At 31.4% G+C, this 23,077-nt stretch overlaps 1 protein-coding gene across 1 annotated transcript in view; it reads right to left on the bottom strand.

Moving 5' to 3' along the window:
• Nucleotides 1-21,524, bottom strand: part of LOC125064865 (ras-related protein Rab-37) — an 84,110-nt gene extending 62,586 nt beyond the window's left edge. Inside the window, exons 1-3 of the mRNA XM_047672155.1 lie at nucleotides 21,204-21,524; nucleotides 6,691-6,849; nucleotides 4,905-5,015 (exon numbers count right to left, since the gene is read on the bottom strand). Coding sequence (XP_047528111.1) covers nucleotides 4,905-5,015; nucleotides 6,691-6,849; nucleotides 21,204-21,209 — 276 coding nt within the window. The 5' untranslated portion in view covers nucleotides 21,210-21,524. The remainder of the gene's footprint in view (nucleotides 1-4,904; nucleotides 5,016-6,690; nucleotides 6,850-21,203) is intronic.
• Nucleotides 21,525-23,077: the final 1,553 nt, after the last annotated feature.

Genomic DNA, 23,077 nt, shown 5'->3' with positions numbered 1-23,077 from the left:
TTTTATTTTTTTATTTTGTATTCTCATTAACTTTTAATCATCACGGTTTTACGGATATTTGCTAACCAATATAAGAATAATTATTAACATTAAGTCCTTAAATATAAAAATTAAAAATAGTAGGTATATAATAAAAGATCAGTAACAAAAACAGTAAAGTTATGTATTTATAATGGCTTGATTAAATAATTTTGGTTCTCAATAAACTGAATGGCGACCCGGAACTTAATCTGTAACAGATCTCGAGGACGTACCGAATACTTGAATAAGATTGGTCTCCCCGAGGGGGCAGTGTATGTTTCAATAGAACCAGGCAGCACTATAAACTATCAAATATACATTTCTTTATAGATATATGTATTTTCACTCATCGATTATATATATATATTTTTTATTTACTTTACAACATCCACGGGCTTACCATTGCCCGTGTCTTTTTCACATTTCATTTTTAAAAATTATGGCGTTATTTTATATTTTTGCTGAACATCAGCAGATCTTCGCTGGACTTCGAGCTTGTCGTCTTCTTGGAAGACGTGGCCCACACTGACATTTTTTTTTCAATTTAAAATAATATATAAATAATTCATAATCCATCGATTATATTGGTAGTGATAATGATAAACTGAATTCTAATAAATCCTTCTTGGACAAGTTATTCGATTTTATTGTAAAATCCACTCATATATGTTCGTTAACTTTCATACAAAAGATAATTTAATTACACATAGGTTTATAATTAACAAACATACCTCAATAAGATTTAATCGATTGAAATGAGTACCTACTGAGTTTGAATTACATGCCGATCAAAAGAAACTACTCGAATAGTTTATTCTGATGTTTGGATTTGATACAACGTGTATCGAGCGTATTAAGATGTATTTGAAATTTTTTTATGTAATTGCGGTATTCTTTTGTATTAGATCGAAGACTGTAGGACAAATAAATTGCACCATTCGTCGAATATATTTGTCTATTTTATTGAACTATTTGTATAAAACGCAATATACATGTATGTACGTAAACATTTAGCGCCTCAATAGGATAGTAGATGGTAAACAACCAATCCGCCGATTCCGTTCGTTTGCAGCGTTTTAAAAATATATAAGCGATTTTTATTTAAGTTTTGTAACTAACTAAATGTCACTAACGATGTCAAAATTAGGCTACTGAAGAACGAAATTGAAATGTGAAAGGTCTAACTAAAAGCGAATTAAGATACGTCTTAATTGGGATCTTAACGTCGTGTTCGGGTCGACGACGAAGACGCAATAAATTAAAGCTTGTTATTTTGATTTTGAGACTCAAATTAAAATCTTTATTTTAATTGTTTTAATTTTTTGATATTAATTTATTATTAATATTCGGAGTAATTTTAAAACAACCCTGTTATATGTTATTAAAACTGTTTTATTTTTTAAATATAGTTTATTAAAATAATATATAAAACACTAAATTGCGTAATGATATACATAAAAATCACTCTTTCTTAATTACACACTTTTTCATTAATGTTCTTTTTAATATAAATTTACAGAGGTATAATAAGATAGTCTATTGGTTTAATTTTAAAATAAGTTATCTCCAAAAATAATATGTTGCAGTGGGGTCTGAAATATGGTGGTAAAAGACATATTTCTCCTAATTTGAAATAGTTCACATTAGCACTGAGATAGTGCTGTAATTATGTGCAGATATATTATTAACCCCTTACGTTGCCCGATTTCTTATCTTCCATATGTATTTTCGGGCTCCACTCAAACCAAAACACAACAATACGAATTATTCTTATTTGGTGGTAGTTCATATTTTATAATATTTACGTTATTGTAATTCTCCTCTACGAATTGTATAATTATATTGTGAAAGACTGTCTAAATCACACATACACGCTTATTCCCTAAAATGTTTTAAGCCCAAAATCAAAATATACTTTATTCGTGTAATAACCGATAAGTATAGATTATATAATATGCAAATCTAATTTAAAAATAGCTATTACAAATAATAACTGCGTGGAATTTAATTATTTATTTGAATTATTTTTCTGTCTTTATTATGAATCGTAACACATACACTAAAGATAACTCATAACCGCGCGCCTCGCTCATCATAGCCAATAATTTGACGTAACAATTTTACTTTTTCGAGCAAAGTTGCCTATGGAACAAGATTATTTTACGCACCCGATAACAAAGTTAGATATGTAACATTTCTCGCAGCCAGCGAGTAAATAGAGCGCCCATAGCCGTACGAGCCGAGCTTAAGTAATTAACAATCTCATACAATTTGATTATGCTTTACTCAGATGTAAGAAGCTTGGAGATATAATATTAATAATGTAATCTATACATTGCTTTATTTATAACGATATAGGTAAAGTATAGATTCAGCGATACTCATACTTTGAAATGTAACAATGCTTATAAAGATTTTCATGATAAATTAGTAGGGCTTTATGCAAGCCCGTCTGGGAAGTACCACCTACTCATCACGCGTACTACCGCCAAGCGACCAACTTAGTACTGATATGCTTCGATTCAAAGGATAAGTGAAACTAAGTGACATAACATCTTAGTTCCCAAGGTCGGTTATAAAAAAGTACTTTCGAAATAATAATACAAATTTAATTCATTAAATGATGAAAACAAACCCTTAACAAGATCGCCTTATTAATTTTATAATATTCGTATATTCGAAGTGATTCCCATCTCGCATTTCCTCGTAAAACTAATGTGGAAGTTGATCTATAATATTTGCTGAAACCTTATTCTTCCTCTTGTTATACGATATTTTAAGACAATCGTGTTTTCTATTATAAATGGGCAGACATTATAAAAGCTATGTGTTTCTTTAATTATAAATTATTACGAAGTGAACGCGATAAGAATATAATAAAGTATCAATCAATATGACTTTAATAGTGTTGTCTTAGATTTTCGCGATTATTACACATTGAAATAAAACTAGTTTTTTAACGGATTTAATCGCGTATATTAATTATTTTATTTTAACATCCCGACGTTTCGAGCACTTTGCAGTGTTCGTGGTCACGGGCAGACAGTCTGCCCGTGACCACGAACTTAATAAATATACGCGATTAAATCCGTTAAAAAACTAGTTTTATTTCAATGACTTTAATAGGTTTATTTTTGAGAGCAGACATGAACACGTGGATTTTAACCGAAGTATGCGGGTTCAAATCCGGAAAAGTTTTATTGAATTTTCATGTGCTTATTTTGTTTTTAAATTTTATCTCGTTCTCGATAATGTTTGTGTCTGATGAAAATAATCCGCATCACATGTATACAAAACATTTTAAAGAACATTTAGATATATTTATAAATGTATATTGTTTAATAAGTATATGTAGAAATATCAATTGCATGATCGTCGATACAGGTAACATAATACCCAGAAGAAAGTATAATATATATATAATAAGTAGGATATAAGGCATTTGAAAGTAGCCTGCTACATACATATATGTATGTCGAGGACTAGGCAAGCATGCAGTCTGTCAGAACTTTTAAGGGGACGGCAATATTAACAACCTTTATGTTCAAGTTCCGATAACTCCGATTTATTTAAAAAAAAGTTTTCCTCTATTCTACGAGAAAGAGCGCGAAACGGAAATAAAAAAAGTACCTACTTTATGCTATGTGAATATTCAAAACGCATCCAACTATATGTAAACTATATTTGTATATACTTACGCAATTTTATGATTTTATACATTTAATACATTCATTTTTGAATTTGATATCGAGCATAATAATATGTGTCCCATATATTCATTTGCATCTCTTTTCTAGATAGTTTAAAATGAGGTACTCATATCAACTTCCCATGGAAAAATAATTTTATCGGCCAGTATTTTGTTGCACCATACGGAATAAAGGATGGTTTTATTTGTTTTTTATACAAAACTAGTTTTTGCACGCGTTTTGGGTTGTATGTTAAGGTTTCAATATAAAAAAGTAGCCTAATTTCATCATTTTCTATTTAGCCGCGTAACAAACTGACAGTTACTTTCACATTTATAACATTAGCGTATACAAACGAACATGCTAGTTTTACGTATTAAAAATAAGGAATATTTACGGATTTAAAAGTAAGGAATATAGGTTTTGTTATTATGTCTGTAAGATTACAAAATTCAAGCAGAATACTTAATAATATAATCCTACTAACTTGAAAGATTTCATCCGTCCGAATGAATATTCTCGACTTAAAAATACTTAATAGAAGTACATTTTTTTAAAAGGCATTTCACTGAGGTTCACTTCTTTGATGAACATTTTATGAAGTTTTAATACAACATATTAGTTATAAAACTAAATTATACTTACCTTTAAGTTTTTTTTCTTGTTCAAAAAATAAATTCGTTTTGCAGGAACGTTTTTACTGCATACAAAAGTGGCGTGAAAAGTGCAGAACTTAAACCTTTTGACAAGTTCGCTAAATGTTTACGAATTAAAGTCCCACGAAAATTCTAATAACACTCATGATTTTATTTCTTAAGAAATAAAAGATTTACTTCATGATAATTGAATGAAACGTTAGTTAGTGATAGCATATTATTAAAACATTTCTTAGAGAAATATTCAGGTAATTTAATACCTGGAAATAACATAATCTAGTTTAACTTTATGAAAGTTATTATTGTTACAGAATTTTATAATACAATTCACTTTTAAACAACAAACATTTTGATGTCAGTATTTTTTTTAATATGAAATATAAAAGTTGAGGCACTGGAAGTAACTTTCGCAGGCATTCAAACAACAGTTAATTTTAACGACATCACAGATAACAGAGAGCTCTATATTTATTTATCTATATTTAAGGAATAATTCTATTTGTATATTCGGTATATATTTTTATACAAAAGTACTTACCGTGAAACCAATGCCGACGGTAGCTGAGAAGTTTCCGGGTTGGAACTTTCCAGTTTCGAATTGTACCAACAGTGAAGTCTTCCCTACCCCACTGTCGCCCAGGAGAATTGTCTAAAAACATTTAAAAATGTAAATCTCTATGTATTAATTAATCGACCATATAATTTTTGCTTTGCACGGTTCAGAGAGGGGTTTTTGTGTAAAAATATTATGTTATTGTTCATTAAAGTGAATTAGTTTAAGATTAAAATTTAATCATCTCAAAAGTAAAGTCTCGCTTATGGATTTTTTCGACCAATTGGATATACATAATATACATATACAACCTAACCTAACCTAACCATAACATAACCAGTAAGAAATGATAATTTATCTAAAATCCATGTAATTGAAATAATAATAATAATAATTGTAATAAAATAATGTTACAAACAAACATTTTATCAAGGAATATACATATATAATAAAAGAAGCCTTTAGTTGACAATTTTTGCTGAATAGTCGCCGACTAGTCGCCGACAACGAATGCGGCCGCATAGTCGGCTTTACGGACTAGTCGCCGACTACTTGGAACATCTCTAATAGTAAGTGGTCCTATAGACATCGGCGTCGTGAGAAATATTAACCATTAATCACATCGCCAATTCGTACAAACAACTACACAACAAACAACAAACTAGTACAAGTACTTGTAGTTACTCTGGCTCATGCTTCAAACAGAAATACAACACTACGGTATATGAATTGACACAGTATTATTGTACAGCAATCTGTTTGGCAGTAGATGTGAATCCCTACCACGAGGAAAATTAAAATTAATGCACCATTTTTTATAAGTCATTAAGCAAGCACAACGTTTTACATTATAAGCACCGATGAATTAAGTTTTATTCATTTCACTAACAATAATACATACAAATATATAGACTATATGGTATATGTATTTTATTAGGGGACCTGTAGTTGGATTGTACTCATTCATATTGAGATTGGAACACACCCGCCCGACCATGCGAAGCAGAAATATTTGTAAAGCGAATGCCACACCCGTGCACTCAAGCGCGATCACTGGAATTCTACCTTAGCGTAATGTCTTTGTTAGAGATATCTCGCTTGGTCAAACAGGTGTAGAATAAGCTTTACAAGATTACTTTCAGTCATGTTCGAGGCCCTGTAAAACGTAACAAATATCAATAAAATATGTATTGAAATAATCCGATTTGGATGACAAGACTTATACGGGTGTCATCTTAGATCACATGATTTGCTGTGTTTTTTCAGTGTAAGATAGGTTACCATGCCCTATCAGATGGACATATTTGCAAATAGGCCTCTCATATCGATATTAAAAAATACCACAAGTAAACGAAATCACTTCGAAATTAAAATCTGGTGGAGCATACGTACTTCGGCTTTGTTTTTAAATTTTAAATGTACTTATATGTGTCGCAGTCAACTGGTTAAATTAGTCATTTAATTGACAGCCTAGACACTTTACTAAAGGGCGCCGTTCAACCAGCCGGTTGCGGTTTAGTAATTGGGTGCAGGAGGGGTAGAGGGGTGGGGAAAGGGGGTTCTATTCTCCCAAACTCCCGGTACCATTCCCATCATGCGAATTTTTGTGTTTGAGTTAATTTTCAATAAAAAGTCAAATCCGTATTCTATGAACGGAAATGAATTTGCTGAGTGACATTCAAGCCGCCAATTGAACAGCGCCGTATAGTAAAGTGGCTAGGTGTTTCATTGGATGTCTAATTAAGCTACTTGCCTGCGACATATGCATTACCTTATGTATAGGAACATCTTCGTCAATAGCGGAGCGGGCGGGCGACTCGGGCCGGTAGTCCCTGTAGCCCGTCGGCGAGGGAGTGCCGCGCGGCGCGGGGGCACGGAGCGTGTCATCTTCAAACACGTCGTCACTCATACTGTCATCAGTTCCCATGTGCTAAATATAAATATAACTAATTATATTTCTTCAAAACATCGTACATATTTTTTAACTTTTATACTGAGTATTATATAAACTAGGGACGTATTCGATACCGATATATCGGCGATACAGCAGGTTTTCGTTGCAAACGAGATAATACTTTGTTTTTTAAACAAAAATTTTATAAATTTTTTTAGTTAGTAACTCTTATTAATGAACCTTAATTACTGAGCTTAATTACCAATATTCACATTCCAAGTCAGTAATGTTTTATTTTAATATATTTTTTTAATCAATCAACCTGTCATTTATTATTATTATCCTATACATATATATCCTATACATTTATTTTACCTTTATTTAAATTCGATAAGTGTATCGGTATCGGTATCGGTATCGCCGATATTTTTCTAAGAGTATCGGTATCGGTATCGTATCGGCAAAAAGGCGTATCGATGCATCCCTGATATAAACGTAACCAAGCGAACAAACCCTACATACATATTTTAATATTACATTCAAATGTCAATAAAAAAAATACAGTAAATTTTACATAAAAAAATACTTTGATAAATTATTTATATATTCTTCAAAACCCACATTTGTTATATATAATACCAATTGGTAACGAATAGGTCAATACGTAAACGTATGTTTGTATATTATTTTACATAAGAAGGAACTCTTTTGATCTTTTTACAAATAGCACAATATTAGGTACTTGTGTTTGTTACAAGAACGTTTTCCTTGAGGATATAATACATGAATATAAAATGGTATGTTAAACATGAGTACAACTCGCCATATATAATACATTTATTAGCACTTGACCGTTTTTTTTTTTAGTTTAACAGGACTATAGTATTAAATACGACTTGAAAGTTTGAAACAAACATCGCGAGTTTACGACCTCTGTGGTCGAGTAGTGTGTACACCGGTTTTCATGGGTACGCCACTCTGAGGTCCCGGGTTCGATTCCCGGCCGAGTCGATGTTGAAAAAGTTCATTAGTTTTCTATGTTGTCTTGGGTCTGGGTGTTTGTGGTACCGTTGTCCAATATTTATTTATTTAATTATATGGAAGTATCATCTTGTGCTTGGTCGTGAAAGAAACATAGTGAAACACAGTGAATCTCCTGGATCCTGGGTATTGGTTGATGTTCCGCCACCTGTGTTTGTAGCAAGTCGCACTGGAATACGAACAGATGGAATATTTGCAAGCCCTCCTTAAAATATCAATAAAGCTTCACCCAGTAGTGGCATATTTACTGGCTGTAACTTTCATTGCTTAATAATAAACTAAAATCGACCGCGGGTTACCTAGCAGATGTGAACCATTGAAATTATAAGAGAGTCGGACAGTAACCTAGTCTAGTCTGTGTAACTTATTTATTTATTTATTTAATATGGAACTCCAACACAGCTACATATGTAATACAAAAAATACAAATTTAGACAATAAAATATTAAATGTACCTCCAATTATAGGAGAACACAACATGCACTTATAAAGTATTGAACTCTAAAAAAAAACTAAAACTAATAATTACAAAACAATGAAATAAAATAATTTATCGAAAACTGTTTAACAAATCTAAACTAAACAAAATGTAAATTAAACAAAATGTAAATTAAACAAAATGTAAATTAAACAAAATGTAAATTAAACAAAATGAAAATAAGTTCAGAAACAAATTATAGAAACAAATTGCGCATGGTATAACATAACCACACCGTGTTAGATGTTTAACACTATCGTAATATAGCGCGGCGACACATAATGTGTCTATCTGTCTGTCAGTCTGTTCCGCTACAGAATACAGTAAATGATAAATAAATATTTTTTTATTATTAAGCTTATTAAAAAAAACAGGTTAGAACAAAGAAAAATATATTTTCATAATGTCTTTGGAATTATTTCTTCAAAGAATATTATTACGGTTCTAAAAGATCTTTTGTTTAGAAATAAGGATGATCTTAAACAAAAAAATAATATCTCTTTTCTATTTTTTTTTTAATGAAGAACAATAAAAGTAAGGAAATATATCGACACAATTTTATTGTTACCTTTTTATATTACTCTGCATATAAAAGTTATTTATACGTATATCTTAAACGACATATTATACATTCGAATGAAACTAACTTAATTATTACTAAACCGACGCGGGGATTGAACCCATGCAGCTCCGCTAGTTGAATCTTATAGTTAGCCACTGAACAAATGAGGTAGTTCCAATATAAGTACATAGATTCGTACATAAAATATTATTGACGTTTTGAAAGTTTTCTACCATATATAAAAAATATTTACTAATGTAAAATGCCAGTTTTCGTCCGTGGCTTTGCCTGTATTACTTGCTGAGCGTCGGATATGAGCTATGCCCTCTAATGGACTGACTATAAAGTATGCAGTTTCATGATAATCGATTGAGTGGTTACGACGTTTAAACGTAACAAAAACCAGGTGACTAATTACGACACCTAACAATTGCAATAAAACTTGATCAGCCTTTTTTATGACATAGGTAGGCGCGCGGGCAAATGGGCCAACAGATGGTAAGTGAACACCACTACCCCTTTTAGCTCTGTATGGAATATTAACCAATGCTCCATCATCCTTGGGAACTAAGATGTTATGTCCCTTGTGCTTGTAATTACACTGCCTCACTCACCATTTAAACCGGAACACAACAATACTGAGTATTGCTTGGTGGTAGAATTATAATGAGTGGGTGGTACCTACCCAGACGGTCTTGCACAAAACCCTACCACCAAGTAATAGCTTTTCATTTTGTTTCAAAATCGATTTTAACATAACGTAATCCTTTCATTTTATATGGTTTTACTGATTAAAAAAAAACACAAAAAGGAAATAAATAATACAGAAACGTATTTGATTGCTATTGGCGGATCAGGATTTCTGAAGAAATAATTAATCAGCGTATTATCCGTCGGATCGTTAACTTTTACAGTGATCAGCCTTTCCGGTGCTGGTCGAGTAAATAACAGAATTTTGCTATATAAAATTGCTTGTTAAAGAAATTATTGTCAACGATATTTTTATTTCGTTAATCTAATTTGTTATGACTAGTGACCTGTCCCGGCTTCGCTCGGCTGTAATTTATTAATAAAGAAAATTATATTTATAAATAATGTAGCATTCAGGAATAAAATAGTTTTCTACCATTGAAAACGTTTTCACAATTGTGTCATTAGTTCCGGATATGACGTATATCCAGGGGATTATATACAAACAAACAAATGTAAACTCCTATAATATTAGTAAAGATACCGAGAAAACTCCGATTGATGTAACGTTTTATGACTAATATAGTAGAGTTCGCCCGGTGCTCGAAATTCAACCATAAAACGTACTTTTGTAAATGAATAAGGATCTTTTTCTTCCATTATTACCATTTCTTTATTGATGACGTCATTAGCTACCAAACAAAAAAAACGTTTGTAAACACAGGACATAAAGGTACTGAGCTCGAAAGAGTTTGCCTATTTTGATGGTAGGGTTTTGTTTGCACAAAGCTTGCACCCGTCTGGAGAGGTACCACCCACTCATCAGATAATCTACCGCCAAACAGTACTCAGTATTGGTGTGCTCAGTTCTGATTTAAAAGGTGGGTGAGCCAGTGTAACTACAGGCACAAGGGACATAACATCTTAATTCCCAAGGTTGATGGCGTAATGGCGTTGTAAGTAATGGTTAATATTTCTTACTGTGCCATTATCTATGGGCGATGGTGACCACTTACCATCAGCTGGCCCATATGCTCATCCGTCAACCTATACATTAAATCTTTTTAGCATAATTTAACATAGATCTATCCTATTAGATATAAGTACTATTAACCTGACATTATCACGCTGGTCGGCACTAATGCAAGGGTCATAATGTACATCAATAAACTCGCTCGAGCGTACTGACATTGTTCGTGATCATGGCAGTGTTTACCTCGTGCCATACAGATTAAATGATAATAGACTTTGACACACAATCAATCGGCTTACCATGTCTGTGTTCAACACATCAAAGGCATATTCCAGGGCCAATATGTAAAGTAGAGCACACACTGTTTGTACATCATCGCTGCGTTACTCAATTGATATTATTGAAATGTATACACAGTTGGAGTTAGAATTAAATCAGGTTATAATATACGTATTGTTGAATCCAAACTAATGTTAAAAATTCGAAAATTAGTTTATTGCATGTATTATAATGAGAGTTGTAACTGACGATTTAAAACGTAATAATAAATACTTATAAAAACAAGAACAGATATAAAAGTAACAACTAATATGAAACGGTTAGTTTTACTGCGCAAACCTGACGCTAAATAATTTAATAAATGTTAATTTAAGAAATAATTGTATTGTAGAATGTAATGCATTGATATGTATAGACGGTTGATAATAGGCTTACACAGAATGCACCATCCAACTACAATATCGTAACGATAAAACTCGCGATGTACACCACGCCTAACGACAGTTAAGCACTCTGTCCGCACGAGAATGTTCGTGTGTCAAAGGCATAAGCTTCAATTTCCCTTGCATTGTTTCATCGTCTGACGCGCTTTCATGGATTCATTATATTTCATATTGATGAATTTATATTACATGGAGTCTAAATTGATGTTTGCGGTTAAATAATATTTTCAAGGTTTACTTTTTATATAATAAAGTCAAAGTAAAAATATTAATTATTATTAATTCGATGTAGGTATTACTCATTTAACTAAGAATTGAATTGATTAGAAGTATTACCTATTAAGTGTCCAATATGTCTTTTAAAAATGTATTCTATTTGTATCTAAATATGATTCACTTTACACTAAATATGCTTAGTCCGTGTCATGCTAAGTATGTTACACTAGTTGTCGACCGCATCTTTACTCGCATTTTAGAGGTTAGTCGTCAAGTGTAAGGCATAAGAAGTACCCTCTGTCCACGCTTGGGGTTCAAGCTTGCTTCATCGTGCTTCAAATTTAGATCAGTAGTTTGACCGTGAAAACAAACTGACAGATAGACCGTCACTTTTACATTTATATTATTAGTAAAGGGTATAGATTATGTTGCAGGTTTTAATCGAAATAGATTCGTACATCTCATGCTTGAAGATAGAGGTAAACATAGAGTGAGGACACCTGCTCACGAATAAACAATTCTGAGTTACACGTTTGTATGTATATATATCTTACCATTCGTAGCGAAACAAAGCCAAGACAAGCTTCGTGTAAACATAAATATAGATTTAAGTTATTGCATTATAATAAAAAAATTAAAGAGATAGTTCGCTCAGTGTAATTCCATTTTAAGGGTATTTTATGATATGGTTGATTGGATTAGCAAATGGGTTATCTGGTATTTGGCGCCGTTAGAAATATTAATCATTCCTTACGTCGCCAATACGCCACCAAACTTGGTGACTACGATGGTTTGTCTGCAGTACAATAGAACTATGACTATTTTAATAACTATATAACTTTGGCACACTACTAGATGGCCTATAATTTGTCTAATATTGGCACTTTAAGAGAAATTAATTCATAAATTACCATCGTCTTGTTAATAATGACATGGATATTTATTATTTTCTTTGTGTTTAACGCAGTTATAATAATTAATCATTAGGTCGTAAGTTGTTTGTTTTAAATATTCAGAGGAATTTGTAGAATGTTAAATCTATACTAATATTATAAATGCGAAAGTAACTCTGTCTGTCTGTCTGTCTGCTCTCTTTGACGACCAAACCACTGAAGCGAATTTTATGAATGATGAAAGTTATATTAAGCAAGGAAATCCAAAGAAGGACATAGGTTTTCTAATACCTAAAACCGGATGACCCCAACAACAAACGAAGCCACAACTAGTATATTATACTATATAGTAAAAATCATATATTTTAGAAAATATGTTGCACTATTTCGCACGGTTGAATTAGAACTTCAGTCGCAACTCTTGACAAAGAGACGAACACCTCAGGCATACGTATTGGTACGTATATAGCTATGGCTACCTATGGCTTAACTAGACTTATGTCCGGTTGAGTAGAAACTAGGCCGATTAGGATATTTTTTTTTATTAAATAGCTCAATTATTAAGGAAAGTAGTCGGCATAATGTGTTTATGTGCATAACAGACATAAGTAAGCCTGCTGTAAATAGAACTGTCTTCTTTTGAGTAGTTGACTCCACGGCGCCGCTCGAATGTGGTTGTATACGTAAGATGGAATATCATCCAACAGATACAAAGTATCCTGTGATATTTTCCTTCACTCACACACACACGAACAAGACAAACAACAACAGACGTATTAAATCATAAGGGTGACCACGGAACATGGCGTATACACGACAGTGTGTAGTAAGGGGACTGACCGTATCCAAACCCTCTTAACATTTTGAATTGGTTAAAACAAAGATATGGTATTCGTCCCATTACTCTCATGAGTTTATCTTTATTATTATTCAGGTCGCTATCTGCCGGCTTCCTTTACGGCGGGACGTTGACGATGTTCTCGGTTGATATATTGTAAATTGATCTTTATAATTGTGTGTATATGCGTGTAAATGGCTTGTGATTTATGTGCGAGTCATATTTTATAATTAGTTACTTGAATTTTAGGGTTTAACTAAACACGAACTGTCCGTGATTTCATTTGGTTGAACGTTATCTATGAATATGTAATTTTCGGAATAATATAGGAAGAGTTTCATCGAAAGCTGTTCAGCTGCGCATACTATCCTGCCTCAAAAAATAATTATTTGAAGCGCTACTTTTTTATATGTAAACATGAAATGGGGGGGGGTGTATGTGGGACTCGCCGGTGATGAGAGCGCCTAGTGCGGTTAAACTGGCTTTCTCATCCTTCAAACCGAAACACAACAGTACAGAAGTATTGTTATTGGGCGGTAGAATACATATCTGATGAATGGCTGGTACCACCAAGTAAAACCAAATGAATGATGTTAGTATAACTTTTTCATTAATACAGACGGTTTTTGTTGATCATATTTTTTATTTAAGTACCTGCCTACTTCAATTTTACATAATATCGCAGTATCGCTCGTGATTCAAGTCCAACTTTCTGCCAATATATAATATAATATTTTGATTTATTTTTGAACAATCATCAATAAGTTTTATTTTATTTAGATCATCCCTAATTGCGGTCAACTCTTCTATATTTAAAACACTTGTACATACCCATAAAAAATACACGATTTAAATACAAGCGAATGCTATTTTAACTATAAACTACAATATAAATATAATATAACATAACTAAATAACAACATCGAACGAAAATTATTTCTTTACAAAATTACGATTTAGGTTATACTTTTTTTTCATTTCAGTAAAAATATTAAGTAGGATAAAAGAGAAAAATAAAATAACATTATTCGATAAAGCAATTTGAAAAGGCAAATGAGATTTCATCTACATCGGTGGGCGTGTGACCTAATCAACGAGAAATTGGGATAAGCTATGAATTACATCCAATTTATTTATACCATTTTATTTTTCCTTGAACCAAATATGTGCATGATTAAAAGAGCGTTTTGCTCAAGTTCGTGTACGTCTTTACCTTTATTACTTCACTACGGAAGCCTTAGAGTGAAATTGTCAAAAGCGTTATACGCCAGTTGATATTCAGACTGTGCTTGCTATATAGATTATTTACTACTCTATATAGATTACATACAGATTGGTGAATATTTAAGTCTTGGTCCGATGATTAGCAGCCTGTGAAACCAAGTGTTCGGGCCCCACGGTATAACAGGTCTCCTAGTGTGGGGTCCAAAGATAATCAAAATTTTGCACCTCAACCAATGGAAAAAATTGTAATAGTTTAAGTTAAGTTTAAGAAGGTTAATAGTGTCATATGTTAATCTATTATGTAAGCATTGTGTTTTTTCAATAAAGTTTTTTATTATTTATTATTATTTATTTATTATGCTAGAGGCGTTATAGTAAGAAGAATAAAATCAAAATACACTTTATTCAAGAAGGCTTTTACAAGCACGTTTGAATGGTCATTTAACGAATAATATTAAGTGAAGTTACCACCGGTTCGGAATGTAGATTCTACCGAGAAAAACCGGCAAATAACTCAGTAGTTACTCTTTTTCAACATTTAAAAATGCAGTCATGTTAGTTAAATGCAGTTATATATGTATGTAATATATCCTGCCTCGAAGTCAACAAGTATTAAGTCCACGCTTATCATCAAAAAAAATCTTGTATCGAATTATATGCCTTCTTTACCAATGTATTTTTTACAATTGATTTGTATCTATGAAACGGCAAAGATAAAAATGTCAAAAAAAAAATTGCAAATGCGGAATTTTAATTTAGAAACGGATCCTTTGTCCCAAGAAGGATTTATTGACTTTGCGGAGTCAGGAACTTGGCGTTATAAGCTTATCCTTACTTCTTGTGCACATACAATGATTTTTACTGATTTTATCAAAGTGATCATGTGAAATGTTACTGTGAATATACATAATATTTTTGTAAATAAATTGTGACGCAACACTGATTATTCCTACTTTGTTAAAAACATCCCGAAGAGAGTTTATAGAATATAACGTAAACCATATATTTTGATTAGCTAAATACCGCAAATCGTAAAACCAAGCGTGCCCTAAGTTCGTGTTTAAATGCACATTGACTTTAGTTTGTGTTCGTTTAACTGTGCCGTTATCTAAACTAATATTAAAAATTCGATAGTGATTCTATATGTCTGTTGCTCTTTCACAGACAAATCACTGAACCGAATCTGATGGGTATGAAGCATGCTCGAACTCCAATAAAGGACATATATTACTTTTTATGCCTAACACTCTTCTAGGACAGTAAATCGAGTTATTTTTACCTTCCATCGGTAAGTCATTTTGTTGCACAAATGCACTAATTTTAAAATATTTATAATGACGTTCAAATATGGCCTGATGACGTCATCGTAAGTATGAAAAAGAAGGCATGCTCAGTTTTAATACTATCAAATGAGCATGCGATATCTAGCATACTCTAAATCTGTGGCGTAGACTATGTTTAAAAAATATAAATAAACATATATCACATATATTACAAATATTATTTTCTTTGATTTTTATTCTTTTCTTTTTTTTTTTATTCCTCGTAAAACGCACTAACCGTAAGTGTCAAACAATACATAACATTATAAGTACTTACTGATTTTGTTACGAATGCGTTATGACGTAGGTATATAGGTATAAATTTGAAATATGTTCCTACATTAATTTTACAACATGATCATATAAAATACATTATTTAATGTCGACTCTTCCGCAGCGTAACATTCACGATCCCATTATGGGTGTCTATTGTTTCAAAGTAACGTTTATGGCTTACTGTTGTACTATAGCGTCGTTTAATAAAAGTTATTACCGATAAGTATAATTAGTAATTTTGTAAAGAAATCGCTGTTAAGGTATTAGTACTATTCCGTGTCTTGAAAAGTAAGTAAAACCGATCTTCGTATAGCACGCCTGTATAGCCTATAAATTTCCCACTGCTGGGATAAGGCCTCCTCTCCCTTTGAGGAGATATTTCCCTCGCAATTATTTTGTTCCGCTAAGAATATCCGCACAAGTTCGATCCTTCATGAAAAGACCCTATTCCTAGAGGATTATGACTACTGTGACAATAAGCCATTTTTTTTTTAAATACAATATTCAAAGATTTATCAAAAGACAAATTTTAACATAATCTATCAATGTTAAAACAAAATTTACTTAAGAAACACTTAGTTTAATTTCCTAAATAGGTAGATAGGTACTACTTAGCATTTTTAATTTTAAATAAAATACATTTTATATTAAGTAAGTGATAATTTTCGAATTACGGTGATTGATATACAATTTTGAATGTCTAGACGAAATGAAAAATTAAGAAAATGTATACAGTTTTTCATGTCAATGTACTTAATTCGTATCGATAAGTGGTCGAACATACGAACAAAGACTTCTAAGTAAATAAAATAAATAAATGTAGAGTAATTAAATAAAAAACTAATTTTAGTAAGTTAATCCCAAAATGATGACGTTAGTCGCGGCGGCAATTCTCAAAGGAGACTTTGTATTATGCACAATTGTATTTGTTTTATCTTTTTTTTCACTTTCATAATCCAATGAGACGACAATACGACAAAATTTAAAAGAGTCTGAACTCTGCAAAACAAATTGGGTCTGTGCATACAAAGTCAATGGAGCTGCACCCAGGTGCTTTATGTGCATTCTGATGCGTGGAAGTTAAAACACTACCAACCGCCCAACTCTGGCTTAGGTACTGAGAATTGATTGCCTACTAAAACTTTTTGTTCTTTTTTTACGTTGACGTGGCCTTAATCTTAGGTCCATACTCAAATAATATAGCTATAAAGATTTACATTTTAAATGAAACATTTCGCATTGAGTAATTTGAATCTTTGATAGAAAATCGAAGTAAACTCAATAATATAAAACTTCAAAAGATTATTCAAAGGTCTTTCGAGGGCTTTCGCTTTTTATTACATTAACTCTGTCTATAAAAGCTTTTAAGCATTGAATATGTATTGGTTAAAAAACGAAAACGACTCAATGTTTGTATATAATAGGATTTCTATATTAAATAGTTTTTTTCTTTGTTTATAAACACAATACGATATGTCTTATGTCGAACTAGTCGCTCGCGATTTCGCTCGCGTTACGGTCGATCGTCAGCAGAGGGGTTGGTCGTCAACTGTTAGCTGTTACCATAAACATTATCTTATGTCCTTCCTTGGAGTTCAAGCTTATTTCATAATAAATTTCATCAAATTGTGATTTGGCCGTGAAAGAGCAACAGACAGACAGAGTTACTTTTGCATTTATAATATTAGTATGGATTCATTAACAAAGGGTAAAAAATTGAGTTTTATTTTTTATATTACAGCGCCATCTCTCGCATCTACTAGGAATGTCAATGGCCATCTTTCGTACTGTGACAAAAGCAAAACTAGTGGAAACACTTCAAGTAACGTTCTACTGTTTCACTGTCAAAATGTTAGTATAAACTTAAAATTTGCTTCAAAAATTAATAGTACATACAATAAATATACTTACCCTTATTAGTTATTTATAGCTTCATTTGTGTAGACAGTATAACATATTACAGACAAATGAAGTGACATGACATGACATTACATAAAATAGGTCAATGTCAAAAGCATTCAACTGGTGGCGCTGAGCGACCCCTCGACTTCGACTTGTTACAATACAAATAATATATCACCGGTGTAGAAAGTGTCAACTGACTACGTATAGTTTTTTAATTATGCGATAAAATATTTCGCTTATAGAAATTTTAAGAGCATTATAAATTTATATTTCAATGAGAATAAGAAATGCTATCTTAATTTTACGTTTTAAGCCTTTTATTTTTTGTTTTGACAAGTTCGTGTAAAATACTTATTTAAAATAATTATTGAGTTACGTACGTTACGTGAGGAGATGTAAACTTTAATATTAATGTTTTAATTTGGTTTTTAAATTACGTATGTCCATATCCAACAAGTTATTTCTTTTCGCATTTTCTGTTGAACGTAACTGTTGCGGAATGCGAAAAAGCTATCTTTAAAATGCGTGGTAAATATGTTCGAACCGCTTTATCTTGTGTAATTATTATTTACGAGTTATTTTATACATTTTACCGTGAATATATTCTGACACGATAATTGTCAAGCGTTATAAATATAGTTAGTTTTACATTCCAGGGTAATCAGTGACGTGATCGAATCTATTCGATGCAAATGAAGAGATCGAAAATAATCATGTTGAAATAATAAAATCCTTTACATCTACTCAATTATTAATAAAATATGTAAATCAAACAATACTAAATACCTGTATCTTTTTAAAATAGATAAATGTTTTACATAGTGGGTTCCGTATTACCACCAATTACGTAGTCCACTTACCATCAGGTGGTTCAATTTGCCCGTCCGCCTGCCCATAACAATCAAAATGGAGTATTGTAAGTCGGTTGTCAATATTTAACGAGTGAGATACGAAGTGATTTCCTTCTGAATCGCACAACAGAATATTTATAGCTGGTTGGACATATTTAAAGAATAAACGAAGTCCTCTTATTTTTGTATTACAATAATTACGAAAGAATATAAAACATAGCCCCTTGCCGCGTCTGTCTCTCTGAACGCTATAAACTCGAAAACTACTACAGATTGTACCAATGTATGGATTGATTCATACGAAAGGTTTGAATAAATAATTAGTATATAGTTTTGATATTGTTAGAATTATTGTGTCAGAGAACACTGGACTGCGGAAACCTACAGCTTTTAAGTATTACAATTTAAACATTTTAGGTTACCATTAATATATATATATATATATACCTACCTACGTGCAAAGCCAAGACGGACTTTACTTATAATATATCGATGGTCATGTATCTAGAGGCTATGGTAGCAATTTGATCATTATATATTTTCTTGTATTCATTTCCTTCTTTTTAATGTAAGTAGTATGTTTTAATATGCACTTAGAACATACATATCAATCGGTAGAAACACTGTTGTCTGTTGCAATAAAACGGCTTATCTGACACACTTTTGAGCGTATTAGGTAGAAGGCAAACGGAAACAGTGGTTTGAGAGTTCATTGGTCATTTGAACAGTTTAGTCTATTTACGACGAACGGAGCATTAGTTTACCTATGATAATTACAAGATGTTGTTATCGTTATTTCCTTTGTTATTGGATAATTAATTGAACCATGGAGTTCAAAGTTTAGTAAAATTCAGAATGTAATTAAATTAACCATCGATTATGTATAATTTCATTAAAACTGTCGAGTCTGATGAGTTTGGTTATGAAAACGAAAAATAATTAAAGTTATAAATAATATTGTAAAAAAAATATATTAATAAAGTATTTGTTTTTTTTTTTTTTTAACTGTGTCAATGAACTTTTGAATAGTTTTTAGATTAAATAAAAATAGTATAAACTGTCGAATATGTATATTAAAAAAAAACATTGGGACGTAAAAGACGAACATAGGTGTCACAGTATTATAAACTTCTGTTACAAGATGTTAGAAATATATAAAATTTGAACTTTGAGAACTAAAGTCCCGATTTGCAACTAGGTATACATAATGTGTTTATAATATGTAAAAGTTCCCGACATAGCTGTGCAATTAGCTAGCGATGAAAGTTATTGTATTTTCATATGTTTTTTTTTTAATATGTTTTCTACTGATGTCACGAAGAAGGTATTATATATTATATACCAGAGCCGGACCTTTACTTTTTTTCGGCCCACCTAAGACACATCGGAACGTTAACTTAAATTAAATTAAATGAACGAGTTTGATTAATTGCAGGACTCACAGGGCTGCAAACCATACGATCTGTTTAATTTAATAAAGTTATGGATTCTTCCGCATTATTTTTAACTTTGACTTGACTTTTGAAGCCCAAAAAGCCATATGGTAGATCCAGCCCTGTTATATACGCATACGTAGCATCAGCAGTTAATAGGTATTATATCTTAATATACATACATAGTATTAAAGGTTAAAATTTTTACGTCACCAACAGTGACCGATACGTAATACGACCCTGCCTACCTATACTGTTAATTGGAAATATTCGCCTTTTATTGACAGTAATAAGGGAAACTATCAAGACTTTATGGTTGGTTAATTCATATGAAATTACTTGTAATAAAGAAATTGTTATTAAGAAAATAAATTTTCTAATTTTATATATATATATAATATAATATAATTAAAAACAAAATAGATGATTATATTTTTAATCTTAAGTTAACAAAACTTGCAACAAATTATTTCTTGTTTAAATAATTGAACAGAAGGATGGTGCTTAAAATCACATAAGGATAGATAGGTACCTATTTGTCATATTATAACTGGTATTGCGCTATTTATCGCATTTGTTTCGGCCGCCATGTCATATAATGTCCGATAAGAATGATAAAGGGATCATTTCCTACAGTCATGCTATGGACTTAAACAGCTGTCATTTATTTCATACGTTTTATGATTGATAACAAGCACAGTGTAAACTAAGCTCATAAATTCATGATTATCATGAGTGACAACTAAGCTTTAATACACTTTTTCTTCAACAAAAGTATGTTTTGAAATGTTCTCAAATCTTTTTTTCTGTTCTGTATTTTTTTTAACCATAATATTATATTAACATTAATAATGTAGTTATTCACTCAATTATCATATTTAAGCCTAGATTACGATACACTTAAAACATATGTTTATAATCTATTTAATAGGTTTTTTTTTTTTTAATAAATTAAAAATTACTTACGCTCATTTCTATTCGATATCACTATTCTTACTCATTTATATCACGTTACTGTCACGGTACGTACGATATCATAAATTACCGTGTAATAATATAAGTTTGACACGCCACATTCTCGCAATTCGACACGAAATACACAACTGAAACGAATGCTACACGAAAAAACTTCAAATCACATTCGATGATAAAACAATCATTTAAACTTGTAATATTGCAATAACTTTATCAATTTATAATCAGAATAAGCGCAAAGAATCACAATTATCACTAAAAACCATGACATGTTCCGTTCAAAATCTCATTTTTTGAGGTTATCCGCGGATCGGTAAATGTAGGGCACATAACGGAGGGTGCCAAAACGATAAGGTTCAAAATTGCGTGACGTGTTGTGCCTGTGTGTAAGGATTTGTCTCGACGTATTCTAGTGACTGTCTACGTATCGGTTGCTTTTATGTGTGGGGTTACATTTGGTCTGTGTGCGTTAAGTCTGATGTACTAGGTATAAAATAATCGGGATTAATCTCGAGATATCAATATTATTATAATTTTTTTTATTGTAAAAAGAAAACAACAAAAATATTTAAAAATAGTGATTTACTTTAGTTTTTTTTTTTAATTTAAATACTTATTAAACACATATTAAATAAATATGTATATATTAAGTTGTTATTTTATAAAGTAAATTCTAATTCTACAAAACATAAGTTAAGTACTTTGAATAATGGAAAAAATACATTTTTATTCATATAATCTTTGTAAGTATTTAAATGAAAATTAATGACAATGTATCTCCAGATACGTTTTTAAAGGTTAGATCGTGTATATGAATGTTAGGAAAAATCGATCGTTAACGTAGCTTGAAAGGGAGCGCCTACTAACGTTTTAAAAGTCACTCACGTGCCGCTTAGTTTAAAAAAATCCTATTCAAATTAAGTTTACACAGCTACATATAGAAGCAATGCGGTGACTATCATGCGACTTTTGTAGCGTAGTAACACATAAAAAAGCCTTTTGTATATGTGTTTATTTAAAAAACACACATAATAGAAAATTTAATTTAATTCAAAATTTAAAATTTAATTCCCACAGGAAATTTATAAAAAATATATTAAACGCGTTTAGGGTTGAACACATTGACAAAAATATCTAACTATCGATGTTAAAAATATGGATAGCATCTGCATTGGTATGTACAGTGTACGAATGTAACGAGAATATTAAAAATAAAATGTCATGAAAACTTAGGTTGTAATGCAGAATATTTATTTAACAATATATTTATTAAACTGTAATAAAGATTAGTTAGATAAAATAGACAAATTCGCCATCAAAATTGTCCTGTACGACATTTTATTTAAAACGCATCAATTTCATTAAATGTACTAAAATAGAATATGCTATAAATAAAACGCCCACATTAAAATAAAATATACCTCATTACCATGGTAGCGCTTCGTTCTTGACATGCGCCGACCGGCGAATCGATGGAAACCGCTTGTTGTTGTTCCCTCTCGCTCGCACACAATGCTCTTCATCTGTCAACCTGAATGTCACTTCGACGCGCCTTTAAACGTAAGCCGCGCATGCGTGCACAATAGTTCACATACATTTTACTAGATGGCGTTACGAGTGACAAAATAGAGAAGTAACGTTAAACCACTCCTACTTTCTGTTATTTATGATTATTAGTTAGATCGGAGGAAATCTATACGGTAATCAATCAAACCGTCATAGTAATTCCAATTACATTTATATAATGGATACGAAACCAGTTTTGCGTTATGTGGTACTTTCCCTATGAACAGGGAATACTAATGCTTGTACATTGTTGGTTTGAAATCTATAACATGTATTAATATACCGTAGTTTAACATATA

This window comes from Vanessa atalanta, chromosome 6 (genome assembly GCF_905147765.1).
Source record: "Vanessa atalanta chromosome 6, ilVanAtal1.2, whole genome shotgun sequence".
In the NCBI taxonomy this organism is placed as follows: Eukaryota; Metazoa; Arthropoda; class Insecta; order Lepidoptera; family Nymphalidae; genus Vanessa; species Vanessa atalanta.
This window is presented reverse-complemented; position numbering and strand designations above follow the sequence as displayed.